The 25,782-nt window shown below is 39.0% G+C and overlaps 1 protein-coding gene across 2 annotated transcripts in view; it reads right to left on the bottom strand.

Annotated features, from left to right (window-relative positions):
- The window catches only part of cmip (c-Maf inducing protein), a 66,134-nt gene extending 44,139 nt beyond the window's left edge, over positions 1 to 21,995 (bottom strand). Inside the window, exons 1-2 of one of the 2 annotated variants that reach the window (XM_084733432.1) lie at positions 21,516 to 21,995; positions 21,034 to 21,428 (exon numbers count right to left, since the gene is read on the bottom strand). In XM_084733432.1, the coding sequence (XP_084589558.1) occupies positions 21,034 to 21,360 (327 nt within the window). In that variant the 5' untranslated portion in view covers positions 21,361 to 21,428; positions 21,516 to 21,995. Of the gene's footprint in view, positions 1 to 21,033 lie in introns of both variants that reach the window. The other variant, XM_084733431.1, reaches the window with a different exon arrangement.
- Between the last annotated feature and the right edge of the window lie 3,787 nt (positions 21,996 to 25,782).

Here is a 25,782-nt window from a genome sequence, read left to right as displayed (position 1 = left end):
ATACACTTTGCATTTATAAAGCATTTTTAAATTAAATGCTTTGACAATCTGTCGAGTCAGACATCGGTACAACTGATATTTATCAGCTAATATATGCCAATACCGATGCAGACCGATATGACTGGATAGATCAATATCGGCTGATAATTTACTGGCCCAGATTCTTATTGTGCATCCCTATCAGAAATATCACAAGTTTACTGTTTCAGTGCCCAGATATCATTTAGATAATAAAGTTTATTGTTAAACTGCAATATATCCTGCCTCCATTACATATCTTTGTCACAAGTATTAATCACTGCAAAAAATGTGTTTATGCATATACATTCTATATGATTTATTGATATTGATTTTTTTGGGTTGGTTTTTTTTACTCCCTAATATCAGTATCGGCAGTATTTGCCCCCAAAATCCAGTATATCAGTCAAGCACTTGTCTTTCTACCTTTTCTTTCACCTCTAAACTTGCTCATCCTTTGCTTCCGTCATTTCTTCACTCTCCTCTTCTAGTTTCATGTTTATGTTGTTCTGTATTCTGAAAAAAAGGAACTCTGCCTGTGATAAAGCAGTCACACAACACGACATACCAGGATGCAGGTACCCTGGAACAGGTATTAGTAACAGAGCAGGATGTTACATATGTAACACATAAGACAGAGACACTGTGGACAGAGAATGAAGTTCAGTTCACATCAAACCTCTGTGGTCTTTTGCAGCCACTGTGTTTGTTTGCATCACATAGTGACAACCACAATCCTCCTGTTAAACACAGACAGCGAGTGGATAAGAGGGCACTGAGTGCACATTTCTTCCTGTTCTCATCGAGCAAACATGATCATCTCACATCCTGTGTTCCATCAGTTTCATATTTACCAATAATCACACAACAGCAGCTTGGAAACAAAAGCACATTCAGCAGTGACCCACATTTGAGGGTTAGCTGAGGGGATGTACCAGCCCCGTTTGTTCGGAGAGCCTCTCTGTGACCAACAGATTGATCACGCTCTAACATAAACATGTCATATGCTCTGTTTAAGGACTCAGTCACGGCACGAAACCGCTGGACTTGGGTGTGACGTCACCGTCGGGCATTTAAGAGTCACTTCCCTGAACGATAAACTGCTCCACTTCTCCATTTGCGAAGGAACGACCAGAGCGCTGCTCGTAAACTTGGGAGGACAAAAAACACACTGCTGCTGACCCGCAGTGCATCGACAACAAGTCAGCGGGCCCTCACAGAGCCGAGGAGGACAGAGAGCTCTTGCGTTGAGTTTGCTGTTTGGTGACAGTGCTCTGTGGTTTCACACTGCTACTTTCTGTGAAAACACACATCTCAAGCCAAAAATTTAAGTGTCTTCACTCGCTAAAATTATGGAATTAGTGACAGCTTCTAGAAACTACAACCATGTGTGTCAAGAAGTAAGACTGCATGAGACTGCAGGTCACATGACAAGACAAACAATATGAGAATACTTCAACAGAAACAGTGTAGTAGGAGAAATATGTTCCCATGGTCCCGAGTGGCATTGTTTTGGAACCTGATTTTGTTGGGGGGAGTCAGACAACATTCAAAAACAAACAAGCCCTTTTTTTCATTTATTGCAACCACTCTATATGGATGAAAATAGGAAAATAGTTTCTAGCAAATGAAACTAATTTATTCTCTCATATCATTTTCAAGATTATTTTATGGAATGAAAGTCATAGAATATATATGTTTGAGAACATGGACATAAAGTCTTAAAATGAGAAATTAAAGTCTGAGAAATTAGAATGGAAGTCAGAATATATGCTAGAGAAGTCTGAGAATATTGAATTACAGTAACAGAATATGGAATTAAAGTCATAGAATGTGGAAAGAAAGTCTGAAAATATGGTATAAAATGGCAACAAAATGGCAACACATATGGAGTGTAATTTTAATAAAATGTCTTAAGAAAATTAGATGAAAGTCACAGCATATTCTGACTTTTATCCCATATTCTAACTATCATTCCATATTCTCAGACTTTCAAGCCATATTGTTTATTGACATCTATATAATAAGCTTGTAAATTATATTAGAGAATAAATTTGTTTCATTTAGGAAAATATTGTGAATCAACAAAAAAAAAAAAAAAAAAGGGTTCGTTTGTCTCTGTATGTTGTTCTGGTTCAGGAATTATGGAAATCTGCATTTTTTTCACCATTTGTGTGGACATCAATTCAAGCTGGCCACCATACAAACCCCATGGGACATTAGTTGACCTCTCCAACATAAAAAAATTCAGATGCATGTGAACATGTATGATTAGTTACACAACACTTTTTCAAGTCAAAATTTGCTGATTTTTGCTTCTAAATATTAGAATGTGTTGCATTTTAATGCTCCGTCTCATTTCTACCAGCCGGATTAATTTGAGGGACTTTATAGCATATTATAAATTTTAAAAAAGAAGCTGGATGTTTTAGTGTTTTGGATACGATCATGTTCTTTGTTATCTTATTAACTATCTTATTAAGAGAAAGTGGAAGCCTTCAAAAATTTGATAAGTTGACTATTACTGGCTTTTGATTAAAACAAAAGAATTAATAAGAAGCAACAAACCAGATATCAGTACAAACTAAACCTACAAAAACTGCAGCAATGAGGGTTGGGTATCCTATTATTGTATTTTATTTTTTCCTATTTTTATTTTATTCAATTTTTTTTTCATTTGTTTGTTTCTATTCTTTTCTTTCTTTCCTCCTTTCCTGTATTTTTCCTTTTTGTTTTTACTTCTGTACTTTTACACTGAAGAAGACCTCTGTTGGTCGATTTGTGCTGGTCATTTTGAACTCTTTTTGCCATGTAAAATAAAGGCACTTTAACTTTAGACAAACCTTACAGTGAGCCTTGGAGTGTTTTTGAAAGAGGAGGATGAGAAGAATCATTGAGTTTTTACCGAGACTGTCTGACCCATGTAATGAGCCCTTCACCTGAAGAAAAGAGTTGGGTATCGTGTGGGTTTTAGCCGACACCAGTGTTATAATGACTTTAAAAACAGTACTGGTGCCTAAACAGAGCCTGAACCAGTACTTTTTTAAAAAAACAAAGCACAAAATGACAGTCAGTGACATGAAATAACAGCCTTTTCATTGCTGAGGTAAATCTAAATTTGAAATTGAACAATATATAAACTGTTAACAGTTTAAAGAATACTTCAATATATAAATATAAATAAATATTAAATACATATTCACAAATTCACATGATAAATAAAACTTAACTACATTAAATACACTGCATAACAGTTACAGTACTAATAACAGTAAAATGAATGAAAACTTCTGTTGCATTCTTGCAACGAAATTACGCACCATAATCAGATTTTGGTACCCGGCCCCAGTATAACCAAACAGCAACCTCTATAACAACAATCACAATAATGACCAGACACCACATCACCAACAAACCAAACCAACAACACAGTAATATTAACGGCTGTAGCAGGAGTAGCTCCTGGCAACACCACTTCCACAGCCAATCGGAGTGCAGGAGCCCGAAAACTGTAAGCAGCTCCGCACTTAGATCCAAATATAACGCCAGCCTAAACAAAACTGTAAATCAGATCGTGAAGAACCTCGTGTGCATGTGCGCTTCTGATTATCCAGGAATGTTACAGCGGAAAATGAACCTACAGACTGTACTGCTGCGAGACGTCACTATTCCCTGTAGAAGCAGGTCAACATCCAGCATTGTGACACATAGCATGTGCACAAACACACAGTTACATCAAAGTGTGTATCAGTGGAGTGAACACAGTCAATCTGCACCTGGACTGCTGGATAGATATGAACAACAGAGGAGAAATACAAGGACAGACCAAGATGTGAGAGCAGAGATACTGAGATACTGTTTTGCATGGGTCTGCCTGCGAACGTCATTTCATTCATGCAGACTGATAACGGCAGTTTTGCATGTTCACAGTTCAGCCAGTGTGACTGGAGAGTCCAGCGACTCTCTCCCATTTACATCCCTTCTTTACCTAAAACAAAAAACGCGAAGGAACGGAACAGATGAATACTTTTACAGCTTAGGCGTGTGTCTCACAGACAAGAAAACTTTAAGAATGTGATCTTTAGAGTCAGATTTAGCCAGTCTGACATTTAAAGGGAGGCTGCTCAGAGTTAGACCACAGTTTCACATCTCATTGTGGTCTGGCAGGGTCACAGATGAATGAGCTAAAGACGTCATTTCAAGTAGGCTGGACAATACATAACTGACAGTTCTCTTTTTCAATCAGACAGCAACACAAACCCTTCACAACGCATCATTAAACATACTTTACACTAAAGAAAAGCATAAAAACTACAAAGTGAAGTCACTTTCTGAACACATCTGAAGGCATAAATACAGGCAACATAATAGTTCTGTTTATTATCAGGCCTTTATTTGAAACAGACCTGTATTCGAGACCTTCAATGTCAATTTTCCTTGTTTTTTAAATACATTTCATCAAATTTTACTGAGATGTTTCCTTGTTTCCTGGACTGCTCTTCTTCTAACTTGCTATTTGCCGTTAATGCAAAAATATTTATCTGTTAAATAAATAAATAAATAAGATAAAAATAAAGAAAGAAAATGTACAATACACAGCACTATCAGTACAATAAAATAATCAGTCCCTCCAGGATTTTGCAGGCTTTTTTGGGGGATTGTTGAGGCATACAAATTCCTGATTTCAGCATTTTCTAAAATAAAAAAAATGCAATGCATGTCGCAGTGTTTTTATACAGTGAAATTGCAAAACTAAATACATATATTTTTTTCTGAGTGGCAACTTAAGTGTTCCAGGTAACCATAAAGGCCATAAAGGCTCAGGCCTTCTTTGCTTTATTGATATATTTTATTTTATTACGTTGCTTTATTTGATATGCTTTATATGTAAAAGAATTAGTTTGCCTGCAGCATATTCCACAAAGAAACAAAATCTTTTTGGAGTTAAAACTGACATTTAACTGTCACTGTTAAATGTCAGTGAGATATGCATGTTTGACATTTGTGCGGGGGAACTTGCAGAAAGTTATGATGATTGATCAGATTTGCAGAGGAGTTGTAGTTATTGGACACAACTGCAAGGCTGTGCAGAACTGTTGCAATCTCAACTTCCTGGAGCTAAAGATAATCACGTCACAGTCATTGTTCTCTCTTCTTAGAGAAATATTTATTCACTCATTATAGTTTTTTGGTCCACGGGTTTTTTTTTTAATTTGTTAAGCTTGTGTCAATAAAACTCAATGCTTCCTATACAGATAGTTGACATCACAAGCCTTTAGACTTTTAGTTTAACACATCTGCAGGATTATTTTAGTTGCTAAAGCTCTCAGGCTGAAAAAAGTGGAGCACGTAGAGCTGAACTTTCAAACTGTGAACAGGGTCACTGTATCGAAGCCTCCACCAAAGCAGCCAATGACAGGAGACTGGCATTGACTTCATGTGTTTTAGCGTGTCACATATGATGAGCTGTGGGTTTACGCAGGAAATTGCTGACTGTCTTTCATCACATCACCCTCTCATTAATGCACCTCCCCCTCAGCCCCATGTCTGTATTCTTTTCTAAAGTGTCTTTGTATTTTATCCACAGATATCACATCATTTTTCTGCCTTTTTTACAACAGCTTGTTGGATTAATAAGGTCATCTGTGGAATCATGGAAAAGCTACAGACATGGGTTGATTTCTGAACCCTGTCTGAAGCCCCTTTTCCATACACATGTGCTGGCTTGGTTAAGACTTAGTTGGACTAATCATGACAGGGATTTGCATCTCCATTACAACAAAGCTCCCTTGAAGGCATATCTTTGAACTGATGACAGAACTTTATTGAGTCAAGCAGCCGTAAAACAACAGAGAAACATATTTCATTTCCTATAAATTCTTCACAATTAAAGTCCCCAGTTGTTTTATTACCTAAAAGCTTTTATTATAAAGCAGGAAAGTCAGGAAGCGTTGGCTTTTAATCAGCACTAATCGAATTAATCCAGAAAATAATCGACAGATTAATCGCTATTGAAAATAATCAGGAGTTGCAGCCCTAAAGTCTATGCATCGTTGTTTGAATAATGAATTTTAAATTCTTGTTTCTGTCTTTATACCTGCATGTTCTCATTCTGAAGCTTTTCTTGCTGTTCTGGTGACTTTAATCCAAATCAACAGTAAGCAGTGACATTGCTTGCAATGGAAAACATTTTTTTCTGCACTTTTTTCATCTTAATCCACAGCCATGCTGCTGAGGATAAAAAACTGAAATTTTCATACGTTGCAATGTCTTTTGCATTTATGTTTATTTTTACAGAGAGACACAGAGGTGTTGATGTATTTTTTTTTGTTTGAACAGAGACAAACTAGCTGTATCCTGCAAATGAAAATTATGAAAATTACAGTAACATTAGCAAACATACAGTATCTGAAAGCACATTATATTACATGCAAAGAGGAGATGCCAATCTAATGTCAGCATGTAATTTGAGCTACTGTGTTACCCTACTGCAATAAGTTCAAACAGCTGTGCATAAATCACTAAATCATGCAAACTAGAAGGCAAAGTGCCTCAGTGTGACATCAATGAAACTTAAAAATGCAAAGTAGACAATGGGAGGTGTAAATTCTAAGAAAGGTGTGAAGACGATGAAGTTTCACAGCCCCGAGCTACAGCAGAGTGGTGTGTGAGACTTCCCACTGCCCTCATGGGATGTGCCTTTTTTTTCATCGTGGTTAAAAACAACCCCGTTTCCCTGAAAGACATGACTAAAAACAGTCACAAACACAGAGTGACCGCTGCAGGCCTGCACACTCCAGTCCATGTCAAGAGTTTACTCCTCCTCGCATACTCTCTTGTTTGGTTTCTCTGTTTTCCTTCACCCTATCCATCACTCTCTCTCTCACACACACACACACACACACACACACACACACACACACACACACACGCACACACATAAAAAGGCAGAATGAGGTCCAGTTCCAATCTATTCTAAATATCATAAATCAATATGGCGGGCAATGCTATCATTGCTGACTGTAAGTCAAATCTTTGCCTAATGGCTGCATTGTTCAAACAAAACTGGGAGGATCCAGTATTTGAATATGAACATGTACTGCAGCCTGTCCTGGATGTCTGCCCAGTCTGTGTGTGTGTGTGTGTGTGTGTGTGTGTGTGTGTGTGTGTGTGTGTGTGTGTGTGTGAGCGAGAGAGAAAGAGAGAGAGACAGAGCTCACAGGCTGTAGTCACTGCATTTTGTTTCTCTTCCCTTTATTTTGCATTAAAACAATACCACCAACAGCGCCTGGCAGCCCAGCTATCTCGCACTGCTTCTGCTTTGAGGAGCAGCGTGACGCGGCGCAAGATCAGCTGATCTAGATATAAACTTTATCCACAACCTCCTCTGGTTCTGCTTCGGCAAAGACACACACTTTTATCGTTGTTCTGAGGAATGTTCTCATATACATGTCCTCTTTCACTGTGTTCCATAAAGTTTACAATCATGCATCAAAACTTTTTTTTTTTTTTTTTTTTTTAATTTGCAAGACGTTGTGGACAGATTGCGAGATATTTTTCTGCCTTGAGTTGCTTCCTCTACCGTTGTACAGCCTGTAAGCAATCAAACTGTCCTGTTTAGGCCTAGTTCAGCGATGGCTGAGATTAGGATTAGGGCCATGCTCGGGGTTGAGGCCTACTTAAAGAGAACAAGGTTTGATGACGTGTCATCCGGCCACATCAGGAAGATACTTTTTTTTTTATTTAGAGGTGGAGGAGTTAAGACAGCTGGCTGAATGCTTCTCATGTCGCGCAGATTCAAAAATGTCAGGCTGTCACTGTGCACTCATAGTAGAAATGAGCATTGTTCCTCATACAAACAAAAACTTAAATCATGACTAATAAATAAACTCACACACTAACCCACACTTATGGTGGCTGTTTTTTTTTTTTCATTTTAGATCGATATAACTGATATTTTTCAGCCAAGTTGCTTTCTTTCCTCTCCACCTGTGTTACTGTTGCATTAAATTTATGCACCAATGCTTGAGAATTGGGTCAAAGGAGTTGTATATATATGGAATACAGATAACTGATTAAATGGTTTGGTTTAGTTTATTTTTTTCATTTTCTATACTTGCTCTGTGTCAGAAAACAGCCTTGTCCCTTGACAAGAATTCACAACTTCAAACTATGGATGTACGCGATTAGTCAACTATATGATTAAACGTCTCCACCCTTGCTAGTCGGCACCAGAAATACTAGTCGTTTAAACTGTTTATCAATATTTCATTCATGCATGACGCCAGTTATCTGTTGCCTCTAAGATTTTATGCAGCCGACCGCTACCAGTCAGGGCTGCGGCACTGTAGACGCCCAGCGCGTATGAACCGATCGCCTAGGCAAAGTCAGACAGATGACAGCTCATAAAAGTGTGGCAGTGTTTTAATCTAGAAAATGGAAACAATGTTGAATGTAGACTGTGACAGAATAAGCTGATATATATTCACTCGACTGTAGAAACGTGACCACATTCAGCACAGACACGGACATAAACCTGTAAGCGGAGCTGCTGCAGCTGCTAACACTGCTAACATTAGCCACACTGTGTGTCAGGCTGGCAGCTAACGTTAGCTCTGGGTCCTTTACCTGCAGACACTGTGACACTCTTCAGTCTGAAAAGGTGAAGCATTTATTGAGTTGTTGTCATGTTTTGTACGTTAATGTGTAAGGCTTGTATTGCACAGTGCAAAATAGTGCACATTTAAGCGGCATTTAAAGTACGATTTGGCGATTGTAGACTGTGGCTTCAAATGGCTCTTAATACAAACAGTGTTTTTTTCGGACAGGTTTAACATTATAATTTAATAAATTCTGCTAAATTTTAACTGTTTTCTGAGTGTTTTCTTAGTGGTAGACTAGTTGACTAGTCTAAATTAAATTTTGCGTTTAATCGACAGGGAAATTAGTCCCCAGGAACATCCCTACTTCAAACAATTAAAAAAACATATTAATGTATTCAATATAAAACAAAAAATTTCTACTGATAACATAGGTGTAAAAAGGTGTTATTGAATATTGGCCCTTTCAAGTTGTGTCCTGGACTTCTGCCCACTTTGTCAAAATGTTCTTTGTCAGGAATACTCAGATGTGTCTCAACAATAACATGTCAACTCTGTAGTTCTTCTAAATCAAAGCTAAATAAGAATTATGGTTTAAAATGTGTATTTTGATTAGCATTAAGAGAACTGTGAGACACTTTAAAAAATAAAATGGATGCTCACTGTGACTATGCAGTGAAATCAAAAAATTAAAATCTTCTCTGACTCTATCAGATAACAACTACATAAAAAAAAAAAAATTAATTAATTAATCTCCAGGAGGCTGGCCAAGGTTTAACAGACAAGAATTTGGTCTTTTAAAAATATATTTTTCTCTATTTTTTCTGAACTGAAGAGTAAAAATCAAAAACCCCTCAAAACAGGGGTTTGTCCCAGTTCTCAGTAATGAGTGTTAGATTTTATGATTTCCCTGTAAATGTCACATGTGGCCTGTGTCAGTAAACACTGCACAGCGTCACTGTAATTTACAGACTCAGATCCAATCAGACAGTTTGGGTGGTACCACTGTACGGTGCCCTCTGGTATTTAACTCACACACAGAGACAGGAAAAACTTTGTGCCACCCCCGGTGGGAATTTAAAAAAAAAGTATTTTTGCTTTGTGTTTTTTCATACATTACATAGTTGAAACTTTTTCACCTCCCACATGTCACACCTATGGATATATTTTGAGTCTCAGTGGGTGTTACCAGCATGTGAATTAAGCTTCAGTTTACGATATCTTGCATCCTGAGTCTGCATGTGTGACAGGATGTAAGAGTTCAAGGTTTAACATGTTCGCCCTAATAGCCAGTGAAAACTAAACCCTTTTTGTCTCTGTGCAGAGACTAACACCAGCATGGTTCATGTATGATTCAGTACCCGAGGTGCACTGGGTTCATCAAGACAATGAATGAGTATTTGTGAGACAGGCAACACAACACTATGGCATGTGAAGACACAGAGATGCATTTTGAAATGTCTTTTTTCTCTCCTGTTAAAATTACCAGTGTGTCTTGATAAAAAAAAGTGATTAAATTCAAAGAATAGAAAAAATAGAAAATAGTTAAATTTAAAATAAAGTGGTTAAATTTATTTTTTCTCCATTAAAAATAAATTATTGAAATTCATCTTTTGCTAATTAATGCCTGAAAGATCTTCAGTGAGAGTAAAACTGACACAGAGGATCATTAAAATAGATTGGTGATGAGGCTTCTTGCGTAATCACTGGACATTATGTGACCAGAGGACACTCAGGTCTACCTGATTGATTTCTAAAAGGATCTCGCCTCACTGCAAATAATGAGCCCCTCGCGCTCCCGACACCACCTGAATTCCTTTCATCTCGGGCCTTTTGTGAGCGAGGCGAGTCACAGGAAGTGCTTGCTCGAGCTCGTACCCTTCTTACGCAAATGTGATGTAGGTTAAGGTTTCTGCCTGCAGTCAAGGCAGGCAGGACTGTCAGAGGAAAGAAAAGTGAGTCACAGCTCTGTCTGGTTACCCAATGACATCTCACTCTCTCTCTCTCACACACACACACACACACACACACACGCACACACACACACACACACACACACACTGCTACCTTTACGTGTGCATCACTCACTGTTGAGAACTGGGACAAAACCGTAAATTTGAGGGGCTTTTTATTTTTACCCTTCAATTATGCTGAGAATATATATTTTAAAAGATCAAACTCCTGGCTGTCAAAATGAGCCAACCTCCTAGTGATTTAATTTTTAATTAAGTGTAGATGTCCGCTCCATCAGATGGAGAATTTGACAGAGAAGACGTCTAACAGAGCTGACAAAATGTTACATTTTCTCATTTCACAGCATAATTCTTATTTAGCATTGATTTAGAAGGACTACAGACTTGACATGTTATGATTAAGACACATCTGATAGAAATGTTATTGATTAATTTGTCATGAAAAATAGAGTTTACCAGTGCTTGAGCAGTTTTCCTGCCTTTTTTACACCTGGTAGTGACACAGGGGTCCTCAGGGTATAGCTAACCCTTTTATGCCTGAAAATCTGATAGCATTAACACAACTTCAAAGGGCTAAAAGTCAAATTTAAAACAAAGATGATTATAATAGCACAGTTTTATACCTCTGTTATCAGTAGCTATTGTTAGTTTGAGATTTTGAAGGTTTTTAACACATTTTCTAACTGTTCAAAGTTGTGAGAAGGCTGTTTCCTGACACAAAATTTAAACCACACCAAAACATCAAATAATATGTGGATTCCTCCTCAAATTAAAAGCAAAGAAATTAATGACTACCTTAGGGCTGGAAGTGACCATTATTTTCATGGTCATTAATCCATTAAAAGTTGTTTGCTTTAAAATATCAGAAAATGGTGAAAAGTTTTCCTAAATTTCCTAAATCCTAAGATGACATCCTCAAATGTCCCATTTTACTCACAACTCAAAAATATTCAGTTTACTGTCAGACAGAAGTAAAGAAACCGGAAAATATTTACATATAAGACAGTAAAACCAGAGAATTTTGACTTTTGTTCTTTAAAAAAATACTTAATACCGATTCATTAATATCAAAATTGATTAATTTAATAATCAGTTAATAAGCAATTATTTGATTAATGACGCAGGTCTAGGCTACATTTAACACTGACACAATGTCATGTTCTATTCAGCTTCCAAAATGATTAACAGTTTTGGACAAATGGCCGTAACCAGCTTCATGTGATTTTTGTTAGTGAAACAAATAAAAGCTTGTTGGCAGCCACGTTCACTTTCACAAAGCTCTTTTCTCACAATCATCTCAGTTATTTGCAGTGCGTGGGGATGTTGTTGGAGACGCCGAGTCAACGCTCTTTGCCTCCTTGTTGGGAGTAGTGCCTCTGTGAGAGAGCAGAGCAAATGGCTCAGCATTGTTCCTCTGCCCACATAACAGCTCTCTGCGACATCGAGCATAACGGCTCCACTCAGGAAATGCACATTCATGCTTCGCCCTGAATAAAGGCCTCTTCCTCATATTTCAGCCTTCACAGAGGAGAGAATATGTGACATCGTCGACAAGCTGACTCGCAGACACATGATGGCCACCCGACGCTCGAGTCGGGGGAATTTGTGGATAAATCAGCCACATGACTTGATTCAAAACAAAAGAATTAACATCAGCATCATGATTTCTGACACTGGGGTCTATACACATTCAGTTTCCTGCCATACAAAGCAGAATATGGTTCGCTACAGCACAGCTGATGATAAATAACACCATTTCTGGGTAATTTTCTACTATTTTAACAAAATGTGCAGTGCTTAAGGCATTCAGTTGATGCTTTGTTACCTTACAGGACCACAACACTTCCATTAGTCTCTGGGGGTTTTACAGGATAATTTATGACAGCCAGTCCGTGGCAGTCACAGTGACTGTAAGCATTTAACTCTTTGAAGCAAGAACAATAAAGCGCCTGCTATAAGCATTGAGATCCTTGGAAAGATACTGGAAAAGGGTTGTGTAGTAACAAAAGTACAATCTGCAGAAGCCACACTAGAAATGCTATATCAGACACAATTTTTTCCTTCTGGATACCAAAAAAATTTGGCTCATGGGACACTGTTTGGAAATAGCAGGATACAATTTTGGGGTTAATTAATGTACGTAATATCAGATTGCTACATGGACTCGAATACTCCTGGATTGCTGACAAAATCTAGCATTTCAGGCTGTTACAGAGGCATTTCTGATACTGGTACCAGTATCAGACCAACCCTAGTATACAAAGTAGTTATTATTCTACCTTGTTTTGAAGCTTCCAAGCACAAGATTCACAAGAAAAAGCTAGTAAGTAGACCTTGAAATTATTATTATCATTATTATTATTATTATTATTATTATTATTATTATTATTATTATTATTATTATTTGGTCAAACTACTTTTTCTGTGGTCAAGCATGAACATTTGTGACAAAACTGTCAACAGTGGATAATTCTGCAAATTTAGGTTATGCTGAATTAATCGATTTTGTTTTTTGCAACCAATGGAGTTTGTAAAATTCTCATTTTCTACGCTATCTGTTTCTACGCTACCTTGCGTGGCAGCTGGATTCGTGAGATCACAAGAGAACCCATCTTGCCAGGCTGCAACTTATCTGTTTGTGTCCGCACCAGAGGTGGTGCCTGCCAGTCAGCGTCCTCGGAGGGACTACTGGCAGCTGTGGGCGTGGTTTTAGGCGCACCGACAGCGAGAAGCATCCATGGACACGACTCGTCTAGAACAAACAATGGCGTCTCTTGAAAATATTACCACAGATACTGTGATAGCATCAGTTATATCAAAACTGGAGAGAAATTCATGATTGAAAGAAGAGCAAAGAATGACACTGAAGGCTTTTATCGATTCAAAAGATGTTTTGACTCTTCAGTTTGGTGAGTAGATCTGACTGGTTGACGTTTTTTGAAAGTGCCTGCCCTTTTCCAAACAGTTTCTATGGACGCCTTCCCAGACGGTTCTGTGTAACAAACCATCTGACGTGTCAGGTTACACTTTCTGTGCATGGCAACAACAATCGGGTTAAGGTAGAGATGGAACCAAATCATTCTTATGCAGTTCTTTGTGCTCAAGTCTCAACTTAAGTTCCAAATCGTAAACTTTGAGTTTTGAGTTCTAAACGAGCCATAATGTAACAGTGAGTTTCCAGCTTCATTTATATACAAACTTATTTAGCTGTTAAGCTCAGTATTAGCTCGATAACTATCTTAATATTAGTCTTCAAATGTCAAACAAACCTCAAAGATGTTTCATCTCTGTAATTTTCAATATGCACACTGCATTTCATTTTTTGTTGAGCACCTCGTAGTTTTTTGTACACATAAACTGCTGATGGCAGAACTGTTGTGTTGGATTACAATAGACTGTACAGTACCAAATGAAGTGTTCACTGAATAAACTGAGTGACTGCTTGTACTGATTGAATACAGTGATTCAACTTACATCCAGTCTATGAATCTTTCCCATTAGCTGCTTGTAACACTTGGTGTCCTGTGGCCCCTTCAGGTTTGTTTTGGAGTAAATAGATAAGGTAGTTAGTGTGGAGTATAAACTTCAACAATACAAATTCCCAGAAGAAAAAAAACACCATTCATTGTCCGAGTCACAAGAAATTCCTGGGAAGTGGCAATACAAGAACACCGCAGCATGAGCAATGAGCATTTAGACCCAACAAATGCAAGACAATTTCCATGAATTCTGACTTTAAGAGATGTGGAAATATGCTTTGCCTAATTCCTGCTCCCACAGAGATCATTTCCTGGCTGTTGCTGAGGGCTGCTGTTGACTGGCCAAAGTTCGAAGGCTGCCCTCATTTCCCACTACAACCACAATCAATAAAGAGTCACTGATATGTAGTGGAGCTCACAGCACACCACTTTAAACCACATTGACGAAATGTGATCAGAGTAACACAAAATCCCCCAAAACAGCAATGACTTATTTCACAATCACAGGACAGTAATTGGAACTGTGAATTCCTATAAAATGATGATTGACCCACACATACCTGTCAAAATAGTGTTTGGTGAAGTGCTCTTGCTATCACTTGACCAAGAGCTTTAGCTTGGGTCACAACATACAAGTAAAACAAATGAGATAAGAAATGGCAGAACTGTCTAAAGCTTTGTGATGTCTCTTCAGAAATTATGCGACCAATGTAGAAACTGCGCGTACATCAAAGGTTTCATACTGCCAAATCACTTACAAAAGTGAAACCTGTGAAACGTACAGTAGATGTATGATCTATTTGATCAGTGATAGGGCAGTAGTATTGCAGGTTCTAACCCTAACTCTGACCCTAAGCCCTTCTGAAGCAACCGCAGCCTATTCCTCGTCTCTTTTGCATCATCTAGTTAGATTTAGGTGTTATGCCTTCTACTCAACCCTGTAGCTGTAAAGTTTGGTCCAACTCCATATTTCACAGCCAGCCACTTGAAAATTAAGAGATGTTGCTGTTAAGGTAACCTAACCAGACAACAGAAAACCTCATCACAATGACACAAAAGCATTGGACCAGGTATTGTGACTTGAATGTGAAAGTGGTCACTTGTAGTGATAAACCCACACAGAATTACCACCTGAATCTGCGGCTGTCCATGACTTGACGGAGCTTTATAGTCACCATAGCTGGTGAACCTTGGCCCCTTTCACACCTACCTCGTTTGATCTAGAATTTTGGACTTTTCAGTTTGATCTGAACCAAAATCACAGGTGTCAAACCTCCCCAGACCAATCCTCGGTCCAACCGAAAGAGGTGGTCACCATCCCGATCAAATTGGACCATGTTTGGTTCCCCTTTCTAGTGTGACAATGGATGGTTTGGACTTTTGGGCCATTTATGAAAAGTTCTGGGACCAAATGTTTAAGTGTCATTTGGTCCAACAACTTTATAAACAGTTGGAAAAAACTCACAAAAATTCTGACACTTTTCAATGAATTTCCAAGAGGTTGAGAGAGAGTCTACAAACCAATCAATTATATATATCAGGAGACACAGCTCACGTAGGACAGAGGATTATTTGTGTGTAGTTCTTTTGTGTGCTTGCATAATTGCAATGTAAAACCAAACTTAATGGCTCAAATGTACACAATGCACAAAACATGAAACTTGGTTTGGATTTGCAAGTGTGAAAAGGCACATTGGTGAAACAATTAGCTAACAAAGAGTCAGATTTCTACCTCTGGTGGTAAAACACGACTCCAAATGAATGACAATGTTGGTCAATTTCTCTGAATGAGTAAATAAGCAGCTGCTTGCTAACAAGTTTGGAGCATCATCTTAAAACATATAATATGGCACAGTTAATCTCTCTGAACAGGCAAGGGACAAATTTTATTGTCAAAAGTGTTCAGGCATCTGTTTGTAGTGTGTTTATAGTCCAAGTAGTATTGACCAGTCAGGCTGGTAAACAGTCCATGTGGAGAGTAACACCGTCAACAAAACTGAGTCAAACTGGCCAAAATACAATTTTGGAAGCCATCGGCTATTGTTTGCGTCTCACCTGCGGCTCCAGAGCCACATGCAGCTGTTTTCTTTTTTTTTTTTTTTGCTGCTCTCCCTGTAGCTTTTCGCAAAAAAACTATATAGAAATGAATAACCGTTGCTTTGTTAACATTTGAATTTTAATTTATCATTGTGGTAGGTCTAAAGTAGGGATGATGACAATTAATCGAGGATCTTTAATGTTAAGAATTTGGCCATTCAGGTAAAATTAAATCGATATACTATTAAATAAAAATCTGAAATATATTATTTTTATGAGTGCACTCCAGTGTTAAATATTCAAGTCTATGTGTTTAATATGCCTTTTGTCTTTATACATTTCATGGGCATTTGGTATTGTTTGGTGAAATCAAACTTTTTATTTTCTGTGACAACAACTGATCAAGTAAGGAAAGCACTTATAATTTACAACTCTAGTCCAAAGTGATTCTTACATTCTTACTGCTAGAAAAAAGCCTTTATGCCAAAAAAACAAAAACAAAAAAAAAGAAGAAGAAGAAGAAGAAGAAGAATTTTATAGTTGTGGCTCCAGACAGATTTTATTTATTTATTTATTTATTTATTTTCGGCTCCTTCAATCATAAAAGCTGCAGACCAATGGGGTACTGTCTGAAGACAATTACACTTTTTACCAGCCTTTTTAAAAAAATATATATATATTTATATGCTGATAACTGTTTAGAGACTAGCCTCCAACTCAGTTCTCAAGTGTCAAGTTGCTAATCGGACACTTTACCAGGAAGGAAGTCTGGCTTCACTGGAAGCACTGAAACATTGGCCGTTGCCCCCAGAGGCTAAATCATCATCAGACGATAGTCAGTGGGTTCCCAGACTGATTTATAAGTAAACTTTGTGAATTCAAGATGCAGCATGGTGCATTTACCATTTAAATGATGCTTCATGATCAAGTGTTATCTACCCAAGCATATTTAATAGAGGTGTTAATTTCATGATAAATACCCTTTTGGCTCGTCATTGACTTCTATCATCATCTTAAACCCACAATAACATGTTAATGTATTCAAACAATCAACAAGTCATCAACTGAGATGATAAAACTAGAGAATTAATACATTTTCCCCACATTTTCAGGCCTATACATCCTCCCATAACCTGTATAATTAATCTTGGTGTCCATGGTGTGATGTATAAAATTCATTCAGATGAATTACAGATTACTTTATAGTGGATTATATAGGCATTAATCCCCTGTAAACAAGCAGGTAAACCGAGCTCACGTGGGTTTACCCTGAACTGCATCCACAAGTCTTTCCTACAAATGATAACAGACTCCGAGACGCTGCACACTGCAGTAAGCAGTTCAGCACACTCCTCCAGCATGGTTGTGATAGGCAGGCGTCCAAAAAGCCTCTAACAAGGTGTGTTGATAAAACAATGGGCCTGGCTTTATGGAAAATGTCACAAGTGTTGATAATAACAGAAGGGGAAATAAAGGCTTTTGTTATTTTGGCATTATTCTGCTGGATTACTAACAATTACAATTGATTAGCACAGACATGACTCCTGTTCTGGTTAATAATTACACTGTGTCTGTGACTCCTACAGGCTGTAAATGCACATATACAGTTAATGTGTTTAAGTTAGGATAGTATAATATCAGGCCCGGGTCATAAAACAGCGCTGATACATGTGTGCAGTACACACTGCATTAATAGCTATAATAAAATTGTTCAGTAAAATGTACAGCGGTTTCACTTAAATGCATTAAATGCGAACCTCCACCCTGGCTTGTAAACAGCCTATCATATCTCGATAAAGGAGCGTGCTGTGAGTGACACACAAACAGCCAATCGTTTAACAGGCGTGTTGTTCAGCTGCACTGTTGACATGTGACACAACAACAGAAACAGCGTGGAGGGAGAACATGAGTGCAGATCAGCTCACCAGAATTGAATGTAAATCGAGGTGAGGTCACTGATTTAGCTACAATTATTTATTTTTAAACTGTGTACGTGTCTGTAATTGTGTGTGTTCTGCATTGTTGTGTTAAAGTCTTTGTAAAGAAAAAAGGTTTTTCTTGGAAAATAGTTGCTGAAAATGTGATAAGACTGAGAGCTATGTGGAGTTTGACCATTCAACTGTTGTTCGCCATCTGTGTTCAGTATTTTTTTGGCTGGACGTGCAATATGGTTTGGTGACGTGTCGGAGCCAACACTATATAAGCCCCACAAATCGACACACAAATGTACCTAGCACAACTCTCTCAGTCCAAATCAGTCCAGCAGTTCACTTCAGTTCCAACAACCCGACACAGAATAAAAAAAAAAAAACCATCCTGTCACCATCTTCTGGAGGCTCATGTCCAATAAAGTTTCTTGACAGAGCATCCATATCTGTAACATCAAAATTACTATGCGTTTATCTTGATAAATAATGATTAAATTCAACTTTTTTTCCTGGTTGAAAATGACCATCTAGTGTCATCTAGCTGTGAGCTTGCAGACTGCGAACATCTCATCTCTCCCTCCTCGTCCAAGTGTTTAGCAGAAGCTAGCATGGCCGAAAAACAAAATGGTAAAAAAATGAGAAAAATCATGACAATGTGATATTTGTTGGCATCTATAGAAAATAAACATCTGGAGAACAACATTTGTAGTCCAAGTCATCTCTGCAGCTCCGCAGTACTTTATCATAATGCTGTTTTGTCACACATTTTATCTTTATCAAAAATAATGCAGCTTCTGTGATTTGGATATTGCAGTTGGCCATATTGTGATTTTGCTAATATTTCGATTAATGCATAGTAATATTTATGATACTGTGTGTAGTAAAGCTGGATGATGTGGCTTATAAATAATATCTTGATATTTTTAGGCTATGCCACGATATACAACATACAGTATTTCTAAATATACACATCTCTCTAAAATAATTTATCATAAATTCTGAAATAGTGCAAAAATATGATTGTCTTGGAGAAAATGATGCATTTCTGTGGATTTAACTACCCAGCAGTGTATAAAGTAGCAAATACGGCCAAAATCAAATATCACAATATTTTTGATCAAACACCTCTGGGGATGACCAGTGTTGCTTTCACAAAATATAAACACAATAAGATTTTTGATAAATAATCATTAGTAGTGTGGCTATAATGACAAATGTGGCTAAAGGAAGATAACAGAACAGCCAGAGCAGTTTAGTGTAATACAGCCTTTAAACCAGGAAATGGCAACACTTCTACTAGATCATAATATCACAATGTCCAAAATAGGATGATATCTAGTCTCACATCACTTTATCAGACATATTGCCCAGACTTAGTAATATTTATGAGAATATATCTTGCAGGCCTGTTGGCACTGAACTGATATACTGGGTAGGCCTGTCAGCTGATCAACAGAACCTATAGGCTGCCACATCAGCAACACAGAAAAATCCTCTACAGCATATATTCTCACCACTGAAGCTAAACTGGCTTCTAACAGTATTGTAACAACAATAATACCAATATTAATGAAGATGGCACATCATCAGAGCATCCTTTCTCTCCACTCTGCACTTCAACCATAAGACAGGCAAGAAGCACCGCATAAACACTGGTTTGTTATTGGGATACAGGCTGATCCAGTGGGGGGTTCTCAACTGGTTTCATGTCACACGCCTGACTGACAGGCCCCTCTGACCCCCAGCTGATGGTTTTAGTTCCAGGCACTAATAAGAGAAGATGTTTAATAATTTAAATCAAGAGTTTCAACCCTCTGAAAGCAGCATGGAGCCAAATAATGACCCAAAGGAGACACATATATACTACACACATGCTTCAGGAGCCTCCACTCCAGGGGAGCTTTTGCGTCCCTGCAACCCCACTGTGAGAACCAGATACCAGGTCAGATCACGGGTATGGTCTGGTGGAACTAAAGGCAAGGCAAGGGGGCAATTGCCAACCCTGGTCCCCCCATGTTCGAAACTAAAAACCTAAGCAATGACACATGTAGGGTACATGTGTCATTGCTTAGGTTTGGATGCCCCTAAGGGAGTGAAAAAGTGATACAGTGCCCTTCTAATGGACAAAACATGGTAAAGTGCCCTCTAAGGTGCCCTTCCAGCAGAAGAAACGTGATAAAATGCCCTCTCAGCTGTCTACCCTCTAAGGTGCCTTTCTAGTGGACAAAACATGATAGAGTGCCCTCCAGAGTGCTCTTCTAGTGGACAATATGTGGTAACATGTCCTCCAAAGTGCCCTTGTAGTGGACAAAACTTGGAAAAGTGCCCTCTAATGTGCTCTTCTAGGGTACATTACATGGTAAGGTGCATGTGATAAATTGCCTTCTGGGATGGCTTTCCAGTGGACAAAACATGATTAAGTGTTCCCCAAAGTGACCTTCTAGTAGATAAAATGTTGTAAAGTGCCCTCTAAAGTGCCCTTCCACAAAACACCATGCAGGGTTAGGCCCAACATATAGTCACTTGTGTGTTTGTCTCAAAGTTGTAGTAATTGTTGGACAACCAAACAATTTTAATCTAAACCAGGATTTATAACAGTTTCACTTTCAATGTATAACAATTTCACAGTACAGCTGGAACCCCACCACCCACCACCTTTTTTTGGGCCCCTGCCCCTCAGACAGCCTGAGTCCGTCCCTGGTAAAGGTGATGGAGAGGAGTGGATGTGGTTTGTGTGAGTGTGGGGGGAGTAGGCCGCAGCAACAGTGTTGTGATATGATGCTGAGAACGGGCCATGAGAGCGGTGACACGCTGCCTTCTGGTAAACTGCGTCAACAACAGACTGTGCGTAATCTCGGCGCGCGTCTGCTGCGTCCAGACAAGAAAAGACAAACACTGAAGCTGCCTGTGGAATGTTACACGCAGCGTATTATATAGTCTCAAACACACACACACACACACACACACACACACACACAAACAGTGGAAGGCGACTCACAGTGGCGGAGGTCAGGCTGCTGTCAGTGAGTGTGAGGTGGTGCGGCTCCCATCTCCGCAGGAACTTGGAGGTGAGGATCTTGCTGAGGAAGGTGCGGGGGTGTTTAACCACGCACACCTGGATGTCCCCCTCGTGGAGCAGCTTGTAGCGCATCCCGCTGCTGCTGCAGTGGTGCAGGGACCTCTTGCACGGCCCTGCGCCCAGCTTGGTATTGTTGTTCCCCTCCGACATCTCCCCCAGCAGAGGCTTGTTCTCCTCGCACTGATAAAACTGGTTGTTGTGCAGCTCGCTCCCTCCGCCGCCGCCGCTGCCGCTGCTGAAATCCATAGTTCGGTAATCCAACACTTAATTGTTTCCAAATGTCGCTGTGAGGCAGGAGGGTGGGTACAAGAATCCTACATGTAGAGGCGATAAAAAAACAGAAATGGATAAGGTCGTTGGGATCGAGCTGGAGCTGGAGGAGAGGAGGGGGGGGTACCTACCTACCCACCGCTATAACACGACCTCAGTTAGTGTAGACAGGGCCGAGACAGGCGCACAATGCCACCAGCAGCGTCTTACGGCAGGGTATCCAGGCCGGGGAAGCTTTTTATGATACAGTGCAAATAATCCACCATTTTCCTCACCACACAATGCCCCATGAATTGTCTCCACGGTGCGTCTCGCCTCCCCCCCACCACCAACGAGCTATTCAATATGTTAGGGCCATGGCCTTATCCATTCCGTCCGCCCCGGTGCCAAACACAGTAATCCACGGCGAGGAGCGCACGGACAGGACGGGAACGCGGGCCAGATGTCCAATGGCGGCGGCTCTAGGCTCCTCGATCGGGTTTTGTGGTCATTCCAGGCTCACTGGCACGGTTTCCTTTTATTCAGTCTTTTCCCCTATCTCGGTGTGAAGGAGCCAGCACTCTCCGGCAGCGCCGCGCCGATTGGTCCCTGCTCGTTCATGTGATACCGGACTGACGTCAATGGGGAGGCGAGCGGATGAGCCGTGTGTCTTTTGCGCTTGACTGTCTGCCGAGGGCGCACGCTCACCCCCACCACCCCCCCCTCCACCACGCCCCCCCCTCACCCACCCTCCCTCCTCCTCCTCCTCCTCCCGAACGCAAAAAGGAAAAAAAAAAAAAAAAGGAGGAGGGCGCAGGGACTTCAAGAGAATCCACCTCTTTTTCTTTTCTCTGGAAATGATGCAGCCTACCGACATCAGCCTGGAAGAAGTTATCAGATCGTGTTCTTAAGTAAATTAACAATACTACTCTGTACAAATACTTCAATACCAGGAAAAGTCAAAGCACTAGAATCAAAATATAGTTCAAGTACCAAAAGTACTTAATGAACAGGATGTCACTTTGCATAATAATGTAGCTTACTGTCTAATAAGTATTAATAAATTAATGTGTACATCACTTTGTTGAAGCTGGTATAGATGGCGTTCATTTCAACCACTTTATATGCTTTACAGAGCCCGACTGATGTTAGATTTTTGGGGCTGTTGCTGATACCAGCACCGATAGATATATCAGCCGATATTCTTAATACAGAATTAAAGACCAACTGGTATATCAGTCAACCAATATTAGTGGCCAGATATCGGATATGTGATATGTGCAGATATTAAAACATTTTTACAGAAATAATGTAGATCATTTTAATTTTAAAGGCAGCATTTTATGTGCATTTGGCAATTTTTCTTAATTGAAGTGATGTGATATATAAAGGTGAGAGTGTGTGTTTATATATTCCATATTCTCCATAAAGTTGGGCTCTATACACGATACAAAATATGTAAACACACTTTTTGCAATGATACCTTAAATGTACTTGTTAAACACTTGTGACATGATATATAAAAAAGTGTAAATTTAATTATGAAAATTAAATAGTGTAAATTTTACTTTATATACATATATAGTTAAATTTGCAATTTTATAAACTTTTTACAAACTTGAATATACATAAAAACTTATAAATCCAAAAAAATAAAAACAATCCACATTTTGTTCTGTAAAAGAAAAAACATATATACAACATATATGCCAATACTGCTGTAGATGTGATGAAAAATATCAAGCAGATAGTATTGGTCAAGTGATTTCTAGGTCAGTCGCTAATACTTAATCATGTGGGTAGCTTGTGAATTTCCTCCTGGAGATCAATGGGAAAAATGGAGAAAAAGAGAAAATGGAAATAGTAAAGTAAAGTGCAACATTCTCAAAATTGTACTTAAAAGGATAGTTCACCCAAAAATGAAAATTCAGTCATTATCGACTCACCCTCATGCTAACTGAAGGTCGGGTTTAGTTTTTTAGTCCACAAAACACTGCTGGAGTTTCAGAAGTGTTCAGTGTTGCAGAATCCCCCAAACAATGGAAGTGAATGGTTATCAGATTTAAATAGAAAAACAACCAACAATTAAAATAATAATAATAATAAAATGCCTTCATACTGTTCATCTGGCATAATCCAAGTCTCCTAGGCATTTTATCTTTTTTTTTTCTGTTGTTTTTTTCTGTTTTGAAAACTGGTCACCATTCACTTCCATTGTTTGGGAGATTTTACAACTCTGTTTTCCTGTGAAACTCCAGCAGTGTTTTGTGGACTAAAACACTAAATCCAACCTTCAATTGGCGCGGAGTAGATTGGAATAGATAACGACTGAATTATCCCTGTGATGAACTGGCGACTTGTCCAGAGTGAACCCCGCCTCTCGCTCTATGTCAGCTGGGATAGACTTCAGCCCCCCGCCACCCTTCAGGAATAAGTGGTTACAGAAAATGGATGAATGAATGAACGACTGAATTTTCATTTCTGGGTGAACTATCCCTTTAAGTACGGTACATGAGTACATTTTTTTCTACCACTAGTTGATGTTGAGATAATTTTCCAGGGAAGGAGTGAGGAAGATTGTTGATGAGGCACTGATACATCAACATGTAGGGTAGTTTAAGAGATAAAACCAGAACTTGATGTCACACTTGGTAACCTGAGGCCTGACATAAATCTGTGTGACCCATCATGCACATATCAGGCTCTTAGTCTCAGCTGAGGTAAGATATCAAAACCAATAGATTTAATTTCTTGGAAGATGAACATTGATTAATCAATCACTGATTGTATCATGAGTAAATTTTCCTTAGAATTTCTGCATGGTTATGGTTTACACTACTTCATCACTCCAACAGTCAGCCAAAGTCACACCCCTTCACGTATGCCCCATGGGACCTGACCCCCAGAAAAAATCTGAACAGGAATCCATAGTGAGAGACAAAGAAGTTATTGATTCTGTTTTAACTGTGCTACAAATGACATATTTGCAGCTCACTTCTGCAAGACGCAGTCATGAAACGTAGAGTTATAGTTAGACGTATAGATTGACCTGCGAGTTTCTATAAGATAATATAGTAATGACTACTGAGTGCTTTTTATAAAATACTCAGCATGTGTGAATTTTAATTGTAGAATGTAAATTCCACCCAGGTTGCTAAAACCCACAGATTCACAATAAAATTACTTTTTATGCAATTGTGCTGCGTCTACAATATGCTTCACGTTCTGTCTGAATCACTGACATATAAAGAGATGGACGACATGACATCTCCACAAAAGTCAAGCCAAAACACCTGGATGGCCCCCTGGTGGCTGGCTGCAGTATAGGTCATAAAACATCAACTTCCTGGAGGGACACTGATCTTTTGTGTACCAACACCTGAAGTTAAACTTAACACATTAGCTCCCCCAGCAGCACAACTAACAGCAGCAGCATCGATATGTTCTTTTGCTCTGTCAACATATTCGCCATGTGTAATGAATATGACAGCCTCTACGGGCTGTTAGCTGGCTTTGAGCTATCAGTCCACCGGATCAAGTTTGGAGTTTGAGTTACAGCCCAGAGAGACACATGCCTCACCACACCTAGGTAGAGATTTATTGTCTGTGTCATGGGTACTTCAGCGGGGCGGATGTTGAACAATACAAGGCCCTGAAGTCATGGTTTCCACTTTAATAACCACCCCTAACCTGAGCACTCAGTCACTTATGAATCATCCAATGCTCATATTATATTTACTCAAATTAAGCATGATTGGTTTAATAACTCTGAAGTTGTTGCTTTAAACTGTGTCACTGGCTGATTAACAAGATTCATTCGGCATTTTGATCACTTCTTCAATTATTATTCAGCAATTGTTAGTGACAGTATTTAAACAGCATAGCATGTAAATCCTCCTATCAGAAAGGTCAACAGGAAAAGTAAACAAAATATATTCATATGGTTACATGGAAATAAAACCACTGGCAAACCGAGCGGATGATGCTCTTTGTCGTGTAATCTCCCTCTGATGAAGTGTTAACTCTGTGGTTTTTCTGAAGCATTAACCACCATGACTGGCAAACCTGATGACATCTCATTATACATCTTCAACGAGGAACAACAGTAAGACAGTAAAAGTCTTTTTATGTAGGTCCCGTACAGCAATTCAGCAATTTTCCAAGCTACACATAATGCACCCTCTATGCTTGCACAGCCACCCACTGCATGTTAGGAAATGGCACACTAGCTGACTTCTTGTCTCATTTTAGAGCCAATAAACGGTGAATTAAACAAATCCAGTGCGTCATGTTGCTATTTTCCAAGCTACTGTAGCAATCACATTTCCCGTGCGAGCCTTTCAGAGTCAGTTCATCCAAATTACAGAGGAAAAAATAAAGTTTTGGTTTCATTTGCCAAAATTTTGAGGTATTTGCTTC

This window comes from Lutjanus erythropterus, chromosome 13 (assembly GCF_056507025.1).
Source record: "Lutjanus erythropterus isolate fLutEry1 chromosome 13, fLutEry1.hap2, whole genome shotgun sequence".
Taxonomy (NCBI): Eukaryota; Metazoa; Chordata; class Actinopteri; order Lutjaniformes; family Lutjanidae; genus Lutjanus; species Lutjanus erythropterus.
This window is presented reverse-complemented; position numbering and strand designations above follow the sequence as displayed.